Source organism: Ceratosolen solmsi, unplaced genomic scaffold, assembly GCF_000503995.2.
Source record: "Ceratosolen solmsi marchali unplaced genomic scaffold, CerSol_1.0 scaffold6, whole genome shotgun sequence".
Taxonomy (NCBI): Eukaryota; Metazoa; Arthropoda; class Insecta; order Hymenoptera; family Agaonidae; genus Ceratosolen; species Ceratosolen solmsi.
This window is the reverse complement of record NW_011948414.1, coordinates 11,285,628-11,304,138: the sequence shown is the minus strand read 5'-3', so window position 1 is coordinate 11,304,138 and position 18,511 is coordinate 11,285,628. Positions and strand designations below refer to the sequence as shown.

At 21.3% G+C, this 18,511-nt stretch overlaps 1 protein-coding gene and 1 long non-coding RNA gene across 2 annotated transcripts; both read right to left on the bottom strand.

Annotated features, from left to right (window-relative positions):
* Positions 1-8,008: 8,008 nt before the first annotated feature.
* Positions 8,009-15,281, bottom strand: LOC105368434 (MATH and LRR domain-containing protein PFE0570w-like). The gene is made up of 10 exons (XM_011507444.1): positions 15,253-15,281; positions 15,072-15,143; positions 14,935-14,997; positions 14,738-14,812; positions 14,409-14,651; positions 13,968-14,174; positions 9,062-9,148; positions 8,921-8,998; positions 8,493-8,567; positions 8,009-8,019 (listed from the first exon to the last, which is right to left on the bottom strand). Exons 2-10 carry the CDS (start codon positions 15,085-15,087, stop codon positions 8,009-8,011), a joined length of 855 nt encoding a protein of 284 aa, XP_011505746.1. The 5' UTR covers positions 15,088-15,143; positions 15,253-15,281.
* Positions 15,282-15,530: 249 nt separating this feature from the next.
* Positions 15,531-17,094, bottom strand: LOC105368075 (uncharacterized). The gene is made up of 3 exons (XR_913089.1): positions 17,055-17,094; positions 15,659-15,729; positions 15,531-15,562 (listed from the first exon to the last, which is right to left on the bottom strand). It is a non-coding gene; the product is annotated as an uncharacterized LOC105368075 (long non-coding RNA).
* Between the last annotated feature and the right edge of the window lie 1,417 nt (positions 17,095-18,511).

Sequence of the window (18,511 nt, the reverse complement as noted above, 5' to 3'; positions counted from 1 at the left end):
ATAGCGAGAATAGGGAGAATATATATAAATAAGATAAAGCAAATATGCAGATATTCTAAATAACATTAAGTCATTTACAACAATTTCAAGCGCTTATAAATAAAAGAAGAATATTAAATAGTGTACTACTATGTTTATATTAACATTTCATATTTTGGGAAAAATATGTGAGATTAATCAGGTAAGCAACAATAGTTACTCTAAATTAAAAGTCATCCGTAAGTTAAATCATTGGGCTACCAGTTACCAAATTTCAATCTCCATGAACAATTTTGATTTTGTAAGAAAAAATGTACCTTTGTTTTTAAGCTTCCAATGGAATAACCCGTAATATTTTAAAAACAAGCATATATATCTACAAGATTCTATAGTTATTATTAATAAAATCACACACGCATGCACACACGCGCGCGCGCGCACTCAAACAAACGCACACGCAAACACATGCATATACACACACATTTTTAGCTATTTGTGTGTGTGTGTGTTTTTTTTTAAATAAATAATAGTGATTTAGAGACTACATTCAATCATATAAATTTAATAAAATACTTTTAAAAATACCATTCTATTAATAATAGTGATCAAATTCTAAATTTAGAAAAGTGCATAAAATATAGAAAGAGGGTAACGTCATGTACGACAATATTTAAATATTTGCTTTGATATAATTCATTTCCACTGCAGGTGATGTATGCATATTACATTTGAAATTCAGTAGATTAATCAACGAAGCCGTCCATTTGTTATTACAAAAATTGATAAAAATTGACTGCAAAAATAATAATAATACTACTCAAAAAATAAAAATAACAACAACAACAACAACAACAACAACAAAAATAAATAAATAACAGCCTTAAAGTTTTATTTATACAGTTTTTAGTTTGCTGTAGCAGATGTTACAAAAATTAATTCCTATAAATAGCTAGTAAACACTATTATATATAATAAAAATCATTTAAAATATTTGAATATTGAGATTACAGAATATTTACTAGAAAAGCTATTAGTAAAAATAGCGAGATTTTTTTCTATGAGGAATTCGCAACGCGTACCTTATACAGCATAAAGAGTATTGCCATGAGTGATCTTGCAAGCTCGATCAAGATATCCAAAGAAATTGGCAAGGATAACATGCTTCTAACATTAATATACTGATTTAAAAATAAGTAGATGGCAAATGAAAGAATATTGAAGAACAATTAATTACACAGCCATTATAATGGCCGCCATCGAGTAAAGTGAATTGATTAAAGTCAACTTCTAAAGCGAATTTTGTAACAATCATGTTACATCAAAAGGATACCACTCAAAATACAAGAAATGCAGATGAATGCATGTAAGTGAGAATTCAAAATAAGATATCAAATGTTGATAACGAATATTTTGAAAGGCTTACAATACGATTATTACAAGTCGACGTAAGATTAATAAACTACTTTCCTAATTGAGAATCCTGATATAATTTTAATCTTCTATCCAAATTAAAACTTAACAAAACAATAATAAAATCAACAGGACTGTAAAAAATACAATTAAACATAAATTCTTAAGTAAGAGAAATTCATGAAAATTGTTTAAGTAAGCTGGAATTCTTAATTTTTCTACACGAAAAGATTAATAAAATAATTGCTCAATTAAATTATCAGAAACAGTAACAGTAATTTGATTTTCAATTGAATGAATAAATAAATACGATAATTAAGATAAAAAAAAAATTTCAAAATAAATCTCGCAAAAATAATGTATTTGTGAAGTTTCTCGGTAATAAATATATTTTTTACTAGCGTTTGGTGATTTGACTCCTTGATCTAAAATGTACGTTGTATCTAAATAATATCGATTGCTTCGGCAACAACTATCTTTATATTAAATGTATCATAATAAAATTCGATCGATAGGAGGTTTAGAACTTTTTAAATAAAAAATACTCATAAAATCTAATCTTAGTATTCATTATTTACAACTTATTTTTCTATTTAATTCATTGTAAATTAAAAACCATGGATCGGAGCCAGTCAAGTAAACTCCAGTACTTTACCTAAAAAGCGCTTCTAATAATCTAAATAGGAAAAATCTTAAAAAATGTGTAATTTAAAATATTTTGTAATAAATTTAAGACTGTCTTAACAGTAAAGATCCATATTTACACAATTGTTTCTAGAATACATAATTTTTGTCAGCTTTACTTGAATATCAGTCCCAACACTAATACCTTTCATAGCGGAATGATATAAAATATCAAAAGTGAACGAAAGACATTGAATATGTTTTTGTCAGAATAATAAAAATGTACAAGTTCATCTTATAAGAAACAGTTGAGCATAGATTACACAAAATTAATTTTAAACAAAGCTGGTATTCATTACGAAATATTATTAAAAAAAAAAAAAAAACAATTAAAATCGAAATAGAAAGCATTTATAAAGTTTATTAGAGCTTATCTTGTGACAAAAGAATTTACAAAAGATCCAGAAGTTGAGTGCCCTAAGTGACTTAAAGTCTGTTATTTTTTATTTAGCACATGTAGTAGGCTATGAAAGTTAATATTATTTTATAAAAAAATTCCACGCACGTTTAATCAGCGTTAAAATTATCAACACTTTCACCACTTTGACTCAATTAATAAGCTTTAGGCTTTAAATCCACTGCTGTTCTAGTATTCCTTTAATTTTCTACTATTTTTACGTTTAATCTTCGTTGCCATTACACTTACAGTGCCCAGTTTTCATAATAATATAACACGCGACGTTAATTGATAAACTATTAAAAAGTTTCTAAATTTCAATTTTGATTGAACATTCTATATAAATTAAGCCTTAAATTTATATTATTTTAGAGATTTAGTTCTAGAGAAATAGCCAGAAAAAAAAATTGAAAGCACAAACTGCATAAATAAACAAATAAAGTTTTTATAATAACGAATTTTTAAAACGTACAAAAGAATCTTCACTCTTTGAATAATGAATATAATAGATATATTTGCTATCGTTATGAGATTAGTATTTTATAAGAAATTTTTATATTTTATTATTAGAAATGTTTATATTTCTTTAATTTTATCTTTTTTTTCAAAACAATTTTCTTAATCTAATAAAAAACGATAATATTTGGAAATATATTGATATTAAAATAATTATATTAGTTATTTTAATAATAGAATAATGTTTAAATTTGTTATAATTTTGCACCCTAGTATCAATATTTTATATTTCTTCTATTATCTGACAATTTTGATATAGTAAATTAATAAGTGAATTAGAAAATTTTGTTTCATGAGTTATATTATTAATTTTCCTACTTAAAACACCTAAAATTTTAAATTATAAGCGCATTATGAGATAACTTTTTAGTAATAAATTTACATTACATCTTAAATAATTAAATTTAATTAATATTAAAGAAATTAGATTTAATTTATTTGAGAAGATTGCTCGTTTATAATTCAATGCCTAACTTCATGAAATATATCGATGACATGATTCTGTGAAAAAAAATTTCAAATATATTTGAATATACTTGAAATATTTTAATTAAAATAAATAGATTATGGCACGGCTATCTATAAATGGATTATATATAAATTAAAAATTAAAAAAAAAAACATTGATGTTTAAACTCAAAAATTAAATTATTAAAAAATATGTAGTATAATTATTTTAATATTACTTATGACATATTGGTCGCGTCAGTTGAATCTACCAATTAAAGTATAAAGTCGAGCACTTTTTTTAAACAAACTCAATTCTTATCCGAATATAAAAAGGCAATTAAACACAACTACGGTATATTCGATGCTTGAAAACTTTCATTAATCTACTCTCAGTAGAATAATTCATAAGGAATTCAATAAAACCAAGAAAATTTATTTAAACATATGCAGATGGTATATATTATCTAAACACTATTTATATATTAATATATATTTTTTTAAATCATTCTTTGACGAAACGAAAAAAATTATTTTAACAAACTTTATTGAAATAAACTTAATTTTTCTCTGACATACGAGTATTTAGTAATTAATTTGTAAAACTATAGAATCAGTTTACTTAATTGATAAATTAATTAAAAAAAAAAAAAAAAAAACAACATAAAACAGTCAAGTACGTACACGTATATAAGTTCCATGACACAAAGGAGTAAGTAATGTTTGGATGTACATGAGAAATATGGTAGTTGAATAAAAATAAAAAATTTCAGTTAATTAATCAATCTCTTTTTTAAATTCTCTTTATTTACAATAGATATGAATTATTTGTTAAAAACTATTACACATTGTTGTATCAACAACACACAACTTCATAATTATTAATGAACATATTACATGTAATTGGATGTATTATTTATCTAATAATGTTTTGAAAACCGATTTACAATTATATATTATCATTTAAGTAGTAAAAGATAAGAATAAATTTAAAAATTTAAGTTTTAATTTCATAGTACAATTCAACGCATAAATAACAAAACGATAACTAACAACAAGATACCAAAAGTATCAAGAACATAACCCGTCGTATATTTATGAATCTATACATTTTTATAGTATTTTTATCATATGAAATCAATATAAACAAACATTATACATCTATTAACTCTATAAAATAATTCTTAAATTTTAAAATTTATGAAATATGTTTGTTTTTTCAATTTATTACTATAAAAATATAATTCAAATAAAATGATTATACACTGATGGTGTGCATATCACAGTTTCATTCATAGTATTTTAATTAATAGTATTAAAACTATTGTGTTAAAACAAAAACAAACAAAAAAAAAATATATATATATATATATATATATATATATATATATATATATATATATTTAACAATTACTGTAATATTTCAAATATATATCAATTCATACAAAACTTCACTACACACGTTTATACCGATTATTAATTATTAATTATTTTAAAATGATTTGCATAATTATTTTGCTGAATCTTTTTAATTAGCTTAAGATTATCTGTTAGAAATGTCAGTAAAATTATGAATACAATTATAAAAAATAATTGATAATAAAATTAGTTTCGGAATAAGAAAACATAATGAATATAATAGAAAAGCAGCTACAACATATTGTTTCATTTACGCACGCCATAAGGATCTATGTATGTACAATTATTTAGGAATACGTATGTCATCAACAGTGCGTTACTCCAATTTGGCGTATTGAGTAATTACAGTTGAACGGCTCCTTTTTCGTAAGCAGCATCGGAAAATTTTCTCACTTTCTTCCTGCAAATATTGACTATTCGTATTGACAAGCTATAGTTTAAACGAGCCATTACCTGCACAATTTATCCCGCCCGCTTTCCGCAGATAACACTTTACCAAGTATACATTATAACTTACAGTAGCTTTATAATAATTATATTATAAAACTACAATAATTTTTTCATTTGATATGATTCTTAGCAATTATAAATTGTACTTCAAGGTAGCTTTATAGGCATTATATTGTAAAACGAAATTTATTTAATTTTTTTTTTCCTTCTTGATTCATCATAAAAAAACTTTTAATTTAAATTATAATTCAATATATGTACATTACAAGAATCGTCAAGAAAACTTAAATATATTTAATTTTTGAAATTACTATTAGCTTAATATATATAATTTTACTTATTTGATTAGGAATTTTGAATTTTTATAATATGAATATTTTATATATGAAGAATATAAGAGTAATTGGCTAATTACATGATTCATAAATAGTAGTTATTATTTAAAAAATTAATTCACTCTAATTTTCACGTTTGTTATTATCGTGTATAAATTATAGTATAATATTTACTTTAATGATTGCTATTGTTAACATGTTACGATATAGGCGGTGTGATTTGTTTTATTCCCAATCTATTAAATCATATAATGTATAATAAATCAATAGCATCAATTTTTAGTATAAAAATGTATAAAAATTTAGGAATTTACGTGACAGCAACTATCCCCAATACAAAGTATTTTAAGCATCAGTTTCAATAATTTATAAAAATACAATATTTATGAATTTAAATTTAAATTTTTAAATTGATAAGTATTGCAAATAATTAGCTACATATTCACAAAAAAGCTTTCAACCTTACAATTTTATTAAAAGCAATTGTTAGTAACCAATATAAATAATATTTAATGAAAAGATATTATTTAAGTTACAAGTGTAATAATTAATAAATTTTAATCATATTAAAATTAATAAAATTAACTTACGGCATTACTTTTATGGTTGTAAATTCTCATGTCGTTACTGCCTAATGATAATTAAACACTAGTACCTAGAATTCATTTATGTTTGTTGTATAAATGATTTCAATATTGTACATTATTATATAATATTTACTTGATATAAAATAACATTGTCATAACATTGATTTCATGATAAATGAAATAGAATTTTTATGAGTTATAGTGTTCTAATCTTATCTAAAAATCTTATTTAAGATAAAATTGTTTAAATCTCGTTAAATAAATAAAAAAATCTTTTATATCTTGCTATTTTATTAAAATTAATTTGAAGTACTATTCCGAATAACATAATTCGTAACTTATTATTATAATTAAAAATATAAAATGATTTATAAATATACATAGTTTTTGTTTTAATTAATATTGATTTAGGAAGGTCATTTAATATTTGCTATTCTCAATATTAAATTAAATTCTGTGTTATGTCAATATCTTACTTTTATGTAAATCTTCTTTATTTATAATCGTAGATGTACTTTTTCTATTACTTTTATTATTACTGTTATAACATTTTTCATTGCATTCAGCAGATTTGTAAGAATCGATTATATGAGCTTTAAAAATGTGTGTACGGAGATCCGAGTATGTAAGTGACATTTCATTACAAAGTTCACAATTGTACAATAATAAGGAATTACATTTTTCACAGGTTCCCATTTTTTCAAGTACGATTCGCATCGTATTACACTTCGGACAATGTGTTTGAATCGTTTTCCATGGACCTACACAATAAAATTGATTAAATAAGTAAATCTTGTAGTTTTTTTTTTTTTTTTTTTTTAAACTTACGCAGTATTCCATATTTATTCAAATGAGTATAATTCAAATAAATACATTTAGCGCCAATAGTAATATGAGCATAAATATGTTATATGGCATTGGTTGCAAATTTTATCACGTATAAAGTGAAAAATTATTTTTACAGGCATTATAATTGAAATTGAACTATATAAAAGAAAATATATGAGAAATACGTAAAATGTAATTTGTTTACCTTTGACGCGTTGAAGTATCTGTGCATTGATGCGGAATAATTGAACATAAGGAAGTTTTTGATTTTGTTTAATAGGTTTCACATGACAAAACATTTCATGTCTTCTCAGTCTACAAACGGACGTATAACTCCTTTTGCCACACTTGGAGCATTGTAACAGAGTCGAGACCTTGAGACTTTCTATTACATGTCTACGAAGACGTGAGTAGGTAAAATAATCTTTGTGGCACATTATACACCAGTACATAAACTTTCCGAGACATTTTTTACAATTAGACGTACGTTCTACCGCTGTCATCTCAACATTACACGCCATACAATGGGCTTTAAGATAGCTGGGTGGACCTATTGATATAATAGATATAATTCATTTTTGGATAGTGTAAAGTAAATTAAATTTATCTTAATATTTTTAACATACGCTTCCATAAAGATTAATTATTAAATATTACAAAGGTACTTCCCATTTTAAAACGAGTTCTTTACAAGCTTATTAAACATTAGTTGTATATTATCATGAATAAAGCAGTTATATGATACAAATCAATTTATATGTATTATATTTATATATCCTTTATAATTGCCTTAATTAACCAATACATTAAAGGGAATATTTAAAAATTTTTTAAATATCCATCATACTTACAAAATTGTTTTGAAGGTGCATTATTCTTTGTAAAGTTGAATTTGTTATTTTCTTGAATCTGATTATGATTCTTATTTTTATACGCTTCACCTAATATATGTTTCCCTAAATGGTTTCTAAATGCGTTTTTATTTTTTGTTTTAAAAGGACACATTACACACTCGAAATATATAACTGTTCTTATCATATCACATTTTTTTTGATGTCGTTTAAAAGGTCCAATCCGCTTATATTCTTTACCACACATTGAACATTTTTTAATTATTTTCGGTTTTCTAAAGCGCTTTTCTTCTGTAAGGAAAAGTTTATGTACACTGTATATATGACTACATTGGCTTTTATTTTACACAATTATTTAAATTTAAATTAGTTTCTAAATATTTTAAATAAAATTTTTTTAAAATATTTTCACTTTAAAAATTTAAATAATTGTGTAAAATTTCCAAATATGAATGATAAAAATATATAAGCAGTAATAGTGTAACTGTCATATCCAATAACAACATTTCCATATTAATTATAATACAATTAAATTTACAAGAAATATTCTACAATATAATAATATTTAGTATTTTAATTTTGTACTCACTATAATAATTGATAAGATTTTCTCTTTTGCTAAATATTAATTTATTCTTTCCATCTAAATTTTTTTGTATATCATCTGTAATATGAATTTTTACTTTGAAAAATATTGAACATGATTTATATATGTATAATGTACATATGGATTTTTATATTTGATTGATCACTTTACAAATTTTATATTGATTATAAAAGTAATTAATTGCGCTATTAATTAATATATTAATATTTTACATGCCCAAAATCAATTAAATATATATTTTCGATAAAAAATCAATACAATATTTATATGTACACACACATACACGTGTATATAATAATTATTGTACAATTAAAAACCCATACAACTTTTAATTATATTGTTAAAATACTAGTTTAATGAAAAAGCTAAAACTTAACAAATTTTAAATATAAATTAAATTAAAAATTCACCTCCTCTATAATCCGCTTTAAGTAAAGCTATTTCATTGCTGATTATGTTATGTTTCAAATTCTCAATTGTATCTACAACTATAATTAAAAAATATAATTAAAAATAATATTACAATTACAGTTTCATATTAATGTACTTACCGTAATAATCAGGAAGTATTGCTTCTTCTTTTACGATACATACTTGTTCAACTTTAGAAGAAAGATCCCTCGTCGACTCCTTTACATCTACGAATAAAAAATAAAAAAGAACAAAAACAAATGATAATATTCGTGTTCAAATAATTCTTTAAATTAAATTACTTTAAAATATTGAATAGATTTACCAAGAAAGTACAGACACAAAACAATTTTTAATATAGAAAAAAAGTACTAACTTTTGCGAAAGAGGATAATAATAACAATTGATAATTAAAATTGTAAGACCAAATATATTAAAGAAATAAAGTATCTTAGTTATCCAATACAAAAATGAAGACGTAAAAAAATATATAAAGAACGTCTTAAAAAGCAGTTATAACTGGATATTTATATGATTAGATATAAATAAAAGATAGAAATGAGAGAAACTTGATACTTATAAAATATAAAGAAAAACAAAAGAGCAAAATTAAATACTTACTATGAATGTATAAAACAATCACAATGATTGCAGAAATAAATGAATGAAGAGCAATTAAAACAAATAAGAGAATAAGATAATATCATGAAATAAGAATAAAAAAGTAAAAAATTTCAATTATAAATAAGAGTTTAATATAATTTACATTTAGAAATTAAGTACTTAAAAGAAAAGTAAAATATATAGAAAGTAATTTAATATAAATATATAAAATAAGCATAATTGTAAAAATGAAGTGAAAGTAAGTGTTTGTACGTGTCAATAAATTGTATATTGAAAAATAAATATAGCGAAGACATATTAGTAAAAGAAGAAAGAATATAAATTATCGAAGTAAAAAAATAAAAAATAAAAAAAAAAGAAGAAAGTAAAAAGTTTAATACAAAGTAAACGAAAATAATGGATTTGTATTAAAAATAATTGAAAGAAAAACTTTAACGCTAAATAACGATTAACTAAAGGAAATTAATTTTTTCTCCTTACTGATTTAATATTGTACTTTAAAAAATAATAATTTCTAAAAAATATTATAAATAAAGTATTTGAAATATTTTATTAATCTTATAGCTTTTGATTTTAAATCAATGTTTTAAAATACTTTTCATAATTATAAAAAAAATCAGAAAAACATTTATAAAATACAAAACATATTTTTATATTTTTATTACAAATAAGTATTGATTAATGTAAGTGTAAACTATTTTCTTAAATTATATTTATTTTTAAATTAAACTAAATTAAAAATCCATATTGAGCTATTTGAAATTATATTCTAAATATGATATTAAAATTTTGACAATGTAGAATTTTTTATTTTTCTATTTTATTTATTTTTCTAGCTAATATATAAATAAAATTAAGGTAACATTATATTTAATTTCTGTTTTCAAATATGAATAATTATATTAATATGAATATTAATAAAAATAATAATCAATATTTCAAATTACATTAATGAAATTAAGGAACATTTAGATGTAAGTAAATATGAGTAAATAGAATCGATTTTATTTATGTTGAGCGTATAACACTATATTAAACGTTATTTAATAATAATTCGGGAAACAAAATTTATTATCTCCACTTGTATATTATACAAAAATATTTGATTATATATTCTAAATATTAAAAATCTTTTGATTAACTATTGAATGCATGTAGCATTATATTTGTTACTGTTTATTTATTTAAGATATAAAAGCATAATATTTGGTAATTTAATTTTTATTTAAATTTTTTATTTATTAAATATAAATCAATTTCGAGTACAAAAAAGAACTTTGAACTTTAATATATTTGATATAATGATGCACTGTTGGTATGCAAAAAATGTATTGAATCAATAAGAAATGAGCTATGAATGGTGGTATATAAACACCATCAATGGTTGAATAAATTTTTCTAGGCCAAGTGGAAAATTTCAGCTCATTTTTAAGAATAAATAGTTAATTAATCTCCTGAATAAAAATACTAAAGTAAAGTTTAACTTTCGCTATCATCGCAGTACTAAAAATTACTTATTATATTTTTTTTCGAAAAATTGTATGTGCCCTATGATATGCTATTATTAATTCAAAATCCAACCAATACTGTTTGATGACTGAGATAAACATCTTTTCTCTTAGACATTGGCCACACCATTTCTTTCCTATTGGTCAATGTAAAGAAAAAAAAAGGTCAAAACAAACATTACATTATATATAGCATTAAAAAAAGAAAAAAAAAATGAGTTGCAAACGTTAAAACGTTATTGTTTAGATGATTTTATGTCAACATAATACGTAGCTCGTGTATATAATTATAATCATTCATATTAATACCGCGATATAAAATAAAAATAATATTCGTCTTAGAACTGATTATTATTATTTGTAATAGCGGTGAATGGTTATAGCAATCAATGTTACTGTGATTACAATCGAATAAATAAACAATTATTTATATATAAGCAGTAACCGGCGTCGTAATTATAAGTTATATTAGATCTAAAAATTATATAAGAAACTAAATTTTGTGTTTAATCGCACCTTTAACGTTTTTTAATTTGTTCGAAATTAAATAATTGCTTTATTTTATTTTAAAATATATTTTTATAGTTTCTTTATTTCATTGAATATCTTTCTCATGTTCTATAATTACAAATGTTTTGTTATTCGATATAGTTATGTTAGTTTTTATCGTGAAATGAGCTATCATAACGAATTAAAATAATATTGTCACTTAAAAATTATATTGTTGTGAAAAATTAAAAAACCAAATATTTATTAAATATTTTGTATCTATTGAAAATTTGAAGTCCAATTACCTATATATTCTTTGTAAAGTTCAAGAAGAACAGCGGAATCCAACTATTATTATTATTATTATTATTATTATTATTATTATTATTATTATTATTATTATACTATAACGATATCCAACTATTATCTTAATATAGTTTGTCACTATTTGAATTTGAAATTACTTTTTGTATAAATAATTGAATAAATTATGCATTAAATAATAGTTTAATAAGACTGCACAGTACTTTAGAATAATTTTATTTATAATATGACAAAGGTGTATTTTTATGAAATAGCTATATGAACAAAAATCAAGCGTATTATTTTAATGCAAACACTGTTCAAGAGTTCATAAGAGGATCCAGATTTTACTTTTTGCTTGAAATTTTCAAAACTTCTATTCCTTGTTTGTATTAGTTTCTTAAATTATCATGATCTTTTTTTCTAATATGTTAATAATTTATAATTTATCAGTAAAATAATAATAAGTACATTTTGAAATAATTACGTTATTAATAAATTAGTAGTTGTAAATAAAGGTGCAAGGTGCTTCGTGTATATGTGGACGGAATGGTGTCGTCGTGATTTAGATAAGTAAGAGAAGTAAGGAACCGTTAAATGAAGTTATTATTAAGGCCACTTTAAAAAGTAAAATTGATCTTTTAATGTAAAATAGACGATATAAATGATTGTAATATTATGTTATTGCTTCATTCTTATTTCAAATAATACTTATTATACTTATCGTTATTTTCAAATAAAAATGATTACTCTCAATGGTAGGAGCCCGCTAGCAAAATTCATTTATAATCTTATGATTTTATACGCATCGATAACCAACAAATTTTTGCCCCATATCATTATTAATAGATTAGTATCTAATTATTACATATTAATTTTTTTTACAACTTAGCTAAATAACATTTAAGTTATCCATAGAATATAAAATCGATTTAATAAACACATTCGTGTTAATGTACCTTAAAATGCAAATCCTATATAAATCATATAGTGTATAAAGCACATTAGTAGTCGAAAATTCACTTAAATATGTGTATTTTTAAAATATATACGCAATAGGAAATATATAATAAGAAAAATAATAATGTTGTGATATACTTTTTACTAAAATGAAATTGATTAGGCTTATAATTTCTGAAAAATTAATAATATCGCGGATGGAAAAACAAATTAAGGTCTCGAACATTTATAAAAGCGATTCTTTTGTAACACTTTTGTCAAAATTTGATATTCACTGAGAAATATTAAGTTTATTTAAGTTTCGTCAGAACTACAAGAAAATCTAATTATGCATTCTTATATTCCTAACGACTTTCTCTGCTTATAAAATCCGATTTGAATAACCATTTAATTACTTACTTTCCTGCAGTGTACTACAGAAAACACCTTTTCTTCTTTTCATCCCTTTTGGATTCAAAAAGAGCTACTATATAATTGAATTTACATTCATTCTTCACGATACTATAAATTATTAATTGCACTTCAAGTGTCGGAAATCACCATTTAAATATTTTTTATATTGAAAGGAGAGAAGAGATATGCGATCGAAGTGTAATACAGGAAGTATATAAACTCTCACCTCTTTTCTCCAAAGAGAAAAGTCTAAAGAGAGAAAAATCTAAATAATTTTTATTCGCACCATAAATAGGAGAATAATATTAATCAGCGATTTACAAAATAATAGTATATTTAAATAATATACTTTATTTAAAGTTTTAAATAAAACGACTTACCCGAAAAATTCGCGAAAATTCGATTTATTTGCCTCTCAGATGTTTATAACTTATTAAAGATTTAATATTTTTTTCAAACAATATTAGTAATAAAATATTAATAGTAAATAATAATTTTAAATAATTCTATTATTACATACATCATTATATTAATCAATGCAATACTAATCTATACTATTCATTTATAAAATCTAATTTATTAATTATCGATATACAGTACTAACTAAATAATTCCTGTTCTTATATGTATTATATTATTATTGTAAACTAAGCATTGAAGGATATTTAATTTTTGTTATTTTTTCAAAGAATTTTATTACTCACAGATGCTAAACACAGATTAAATTTTCAAACATTCAAATATTGTATAACTAATTATATAAACTTACCTAGTGTAAATTCCACATTAGTATTTTTAACATACGGCATGTTGTTTAGATTTTCTCCGTTTGTTAAATAAATTTCATTATTGAAATTTTCAATGTCAATTTCCGAAGTCTTAATTTTTTTTTTTACTATTTTACTTTGTAATTTTATTCCTTCTTTTGATAGTATAGATTTCTCTTTATTATTGCGTTTGTTTCTTCGTTTTTTTACTGTAAGTTTAAGTTTTCTTTTCATTTGTTCATTAATTACTTTCTTTTTTAATATAGAACTATTTAGTTTAATTTTTTTTTTTAATGTTAACAAGTTATTATTACCATTAAATACTTTCAGAGTATTTGCAACATTTAAATAATACCAATCATCTTAAATGAAAAATTAATTTCATATTTATAGTACACATTACATTAAAAATTACAAATTTAAAATGCATAAAAATAAATTACCAGATTCAGAAAGTATTGTATTTTGATAATTGTTAATAATTTTAGAATTAATATGTTCAGTTTTACAATTATCATATAATGCATTTTTTATAATTAGATCTTCATTTACTCCAAAATTCTCACAATTAAATTTCAAATAGTCTGGATACTTTTCAGTCCACTTTTCATGTTCACAAACTAATCCATTGACTATTAATTTGTTTTTATTTTCATTTTTCTTTGTTATAGTCGAATAATTATCATCTAATATTAACAATTTGTATTAATTACAACATAGACAAAAAAAAAAAAAAAAACGAAAAATTTAATTATTTATATATTATACAAACCAATATAATCATTTGAATCTAAAATCTGAATTTCCTCTTTAATATAAATTTCATTTCTATTCTTCAAAAAATATTCTACAACACAACAAAATCATTATTTAAATAGTAACTTTGAAATTTTATTTTTAAATATTACATATAAAACAAATAACAAGTTAAATTTATAAGAAATTAGAAAAAAATGTTTAGGTAAATACCAGAGTATATATTATCTAGTAGGTATTTATTATTATTAACTGTTTTCTCCGCTTCTTTAGTATCTAAATCAACAAAATTTTAATTATTTGTCAACTAACAAATAAAATATTCAATTTTTAATTTTCATTATACTAACCCATATAGTTACACATTTCTGGAATAACTGTATCTGATAATGGAGATATTATTTGATGTTTATTTTCATTTTCTAGAAAATTTTCCATTTGAAGAAAGCATTGAAATTTTAATACAAAGAATAGAACCATATAATAATTCTATAATAAATTTAAAGATCCATGATAATTACAATTTATTACCTTTTTCAATGAATGAGTTTGTATTAATTTTATTATTAACTTCTTTCATCTCTGTAATGATTATATTACTATATGTGATTAAAAATTAGTATTTGAATTATCTAATATAAACTATTTGATAAAGTCTAATAGTCCAAAATAATAATTTTTTTAATTAAATGATGCTTGTTACATCTTTACTTTATTTTCTATGAAGTTAAATCAAAATTAATTATTTGAGTTGGATAATTTTTGATTAAAATATTTTTAAATAATTGTTCTCGCTTACAAAGTAATAATTTAATATTGATGTTAATAATGTACATAAAATCTGAAAATATTTTTAAGTTTTATAAATTACAAAATATATATTACTTTCATGCTTTCATATATATGTTGAAAATATCAGTATTAATTAATTACTTACAATTGAGACATCTATTGCTAATTCCTGATTGTACATTACATTTAGTTTTGTAGTTATACGTTATTTCAATCCTAAAATTTAAAAAGAAGAATAGTACTTTTAATACGATATGAATCGCTATTTGTATACTAAATATATCAAAGCCATTAGTGAATCATGTACACTAGGCTATACACACACACGCACACACACACACACACACACACACACAAACTAAGTAAATAGAAATAATATATTTAGAAACACAAAAATCCTTAAAAATATTTTATTCTGTATAAGTATAATACCTAATAATTAACTATTAAAATTATAATTAAAAGTACTATTGAAACTTAATTCCATATTGTATTTGTATTACCTCCATTTTTTATTTAAAAATGTATTAAAGTACTACGATTCATATATAATTTGTTTTAAAAATATATAAAAAACTTTACTTATATTTTTTATGAAATTATATCCGATCATATTTGAATTTTTTGTGCTATTCAATCTTATATTTAAGAATTCATAAAAACTTTCCAATTTAAATATTATTTTAATGTTTCAATTAATATATTCTAAAAGCATTAAAATCTAAAATTATTAAAAAACTTTTATGATATAATAAAAGAAATTATTAAATATATACTAGTACGAATGAACTTTAAAATAATTAATATTTGTTAAGAATATCAATATTGTTATTAATATATTATTAATACTTTTTAAATAAAATTACTATGTATTATCAAGATAAACGACTATATATTATTGAAACTTGAATAAATTTGATATAGTTTCAATTTAAATAATATAACTTTTAAATGTTACATTTTTTTATTACTTTTATGATTTAAACTTTTTTATTTTTTAATATATTATAATAGATTTTTTAAGATTAAATATATATTTAAATATAATAGATACTAAAAATTTATTGTTATTTTATAAATTATACATATTACCTTAATTACTTATAATATTATAAGAATAATGTTGATATTTTCATAAAATATTTTTAGAATATACTAATTAATTTAAATATAAACATACTGTTAATAAATATAATACACTATTTTATATATTTTGTGTTATTTTAACTCGAATAATATCGAAGCTCAATATAATGTAGTTGATATCCACTTTAATACATTTTATGAAATCTATATAATTATGAAATTTTATTTTATTCTTAATAAGTCAAATAAAATAAAATCAGAACTTAATGATACAGTAGTTAAAAGAGATTTAAAAAAATATTTGTTTTAGTTTTAATTTAGGCTAAAATACAAAGTGTACCTGTACCCAATTATATATGGATTCAGTTGTTATTAACCTGAACATATTAAAAATATCATTTTTAAAGAATGAACATTAAATAAAACAAATAACAATCATTTAACACAAAACATACCTGAAAAATGTATTACGAATGTTTAACTTTCGTAGAAAATATTAAAAAATTAATAAAAAATGTTAATATGCACAATTAAAAACGCAAATTTACTTTATAGTGCCCATTTTTATATTTGAAATATTCGATGCATAAATTAATACATAAAATAAACAATATTAAAAAAAAACGACTGTTACAAAATTATAAAAATATTAGCAGATCTAGCGTCCATAAAAAACTAGATATTCTTCAAAGAATTGAATGAGGTATCAATAACTATACATATATTGCTCGCGCATGCGTATGGTTTAATATTTTTAATTGACTTTTCAAACAGTAAGAATTTTTATCCGCTTTTTATATTTTATATTTAAATGAAAATTAGTAATTAGATTTTAATCAATAAAATGTAAAATCAAAACGTTATTGCTAAATAATTATAATATTATAACTACCAAATGGTTAAGAAAAATATTTCATTTTGAAATTTAATTAAATTGAAAATTTGTTGTTGAAAATATTAAAAATGTACTATTCTTATAAATTAAATATTTCGTGTATTCATTCAAAATGTATAATTAAAAATTATAATGTAATACTTATATAGAGTAATATTTATAGTATTGAAGATGTGTAAGGTATAAATACATAATTTATAATTTTATATTTATAATTTATAATATTAATATTTTATATTAACATGATAAATACATTGATTAAAAACATTATGAAAATTAAAAATATTTCAAAGTACCTTGAATTACTATGCATAGCTAAGTAGAGTTAAGTAAAAAGTATAAATTTAACATATTTCATATTTCAAAAACAATTACAGTGAATCTAAACAATTTAAACTTATTGAGAATATAGAATAAAAATCAATATTGATCGAATAACATAAGCAATGATTTTAATTAATAGAAATAAAACCAGAATAATTTTTATTAAAATAATTTTATTTTTTTTTAAATATTACATTAATTCAATTGATTTAGAAGATAAAGTAAATAGAATATAAGCGAATAAAAAATAATTGCTTTATTTAAATGGAAAACTAAAATAATATCTGTATTTTTTAAATTCAAACTTTTGCAATATTAAAAAATTTAAACACTATTATAATTATATACATACAGAATACCATTCTAATAATGTTTTTTAAAACTTCAGGTTTTAAAGTAATATTATATTTTAAATAATTTATGCATAATTAAATTTATTATTAATCTTTTGACTTATATTAAATCATAGTTTACCAAATTTATCCAGCTGCCCATTTTTTGAAAAGCTGCAGACCAACTTACCTACTATAGAATTTCAAATTCGAACTATTTGCTTGGCAGAGACGGTGATAAAATCATTGATTCTTTAAGAAGATTCTTGGAATGGATAAATTTCTCTCTGTAGCTAAAGTATAAGCTATGCAAGAATAAGAAATAATATTCTGCATAAAAATTAATTTTAGTATTCTTGAT

Bases quoted from the DNA above. Each gene is read 5' to 3' on its own strand.
- LOC105368434 (XM_011507444.1), bottom strand. The intron at 14,652-14,737 runs GTTTGTATAATA...TGTTAATATTAG, and splicing joins AGATTCAAATGATTATATTG to ATGATAATTATTCGACTATA. The intron at 9,149-13,967 runs GTAAGTTTATAT...TTTTATTCGTAG, and splicing joins TAATGTGGAATTTACACTAG to ATGTAAAGGAGTCGACGAGG.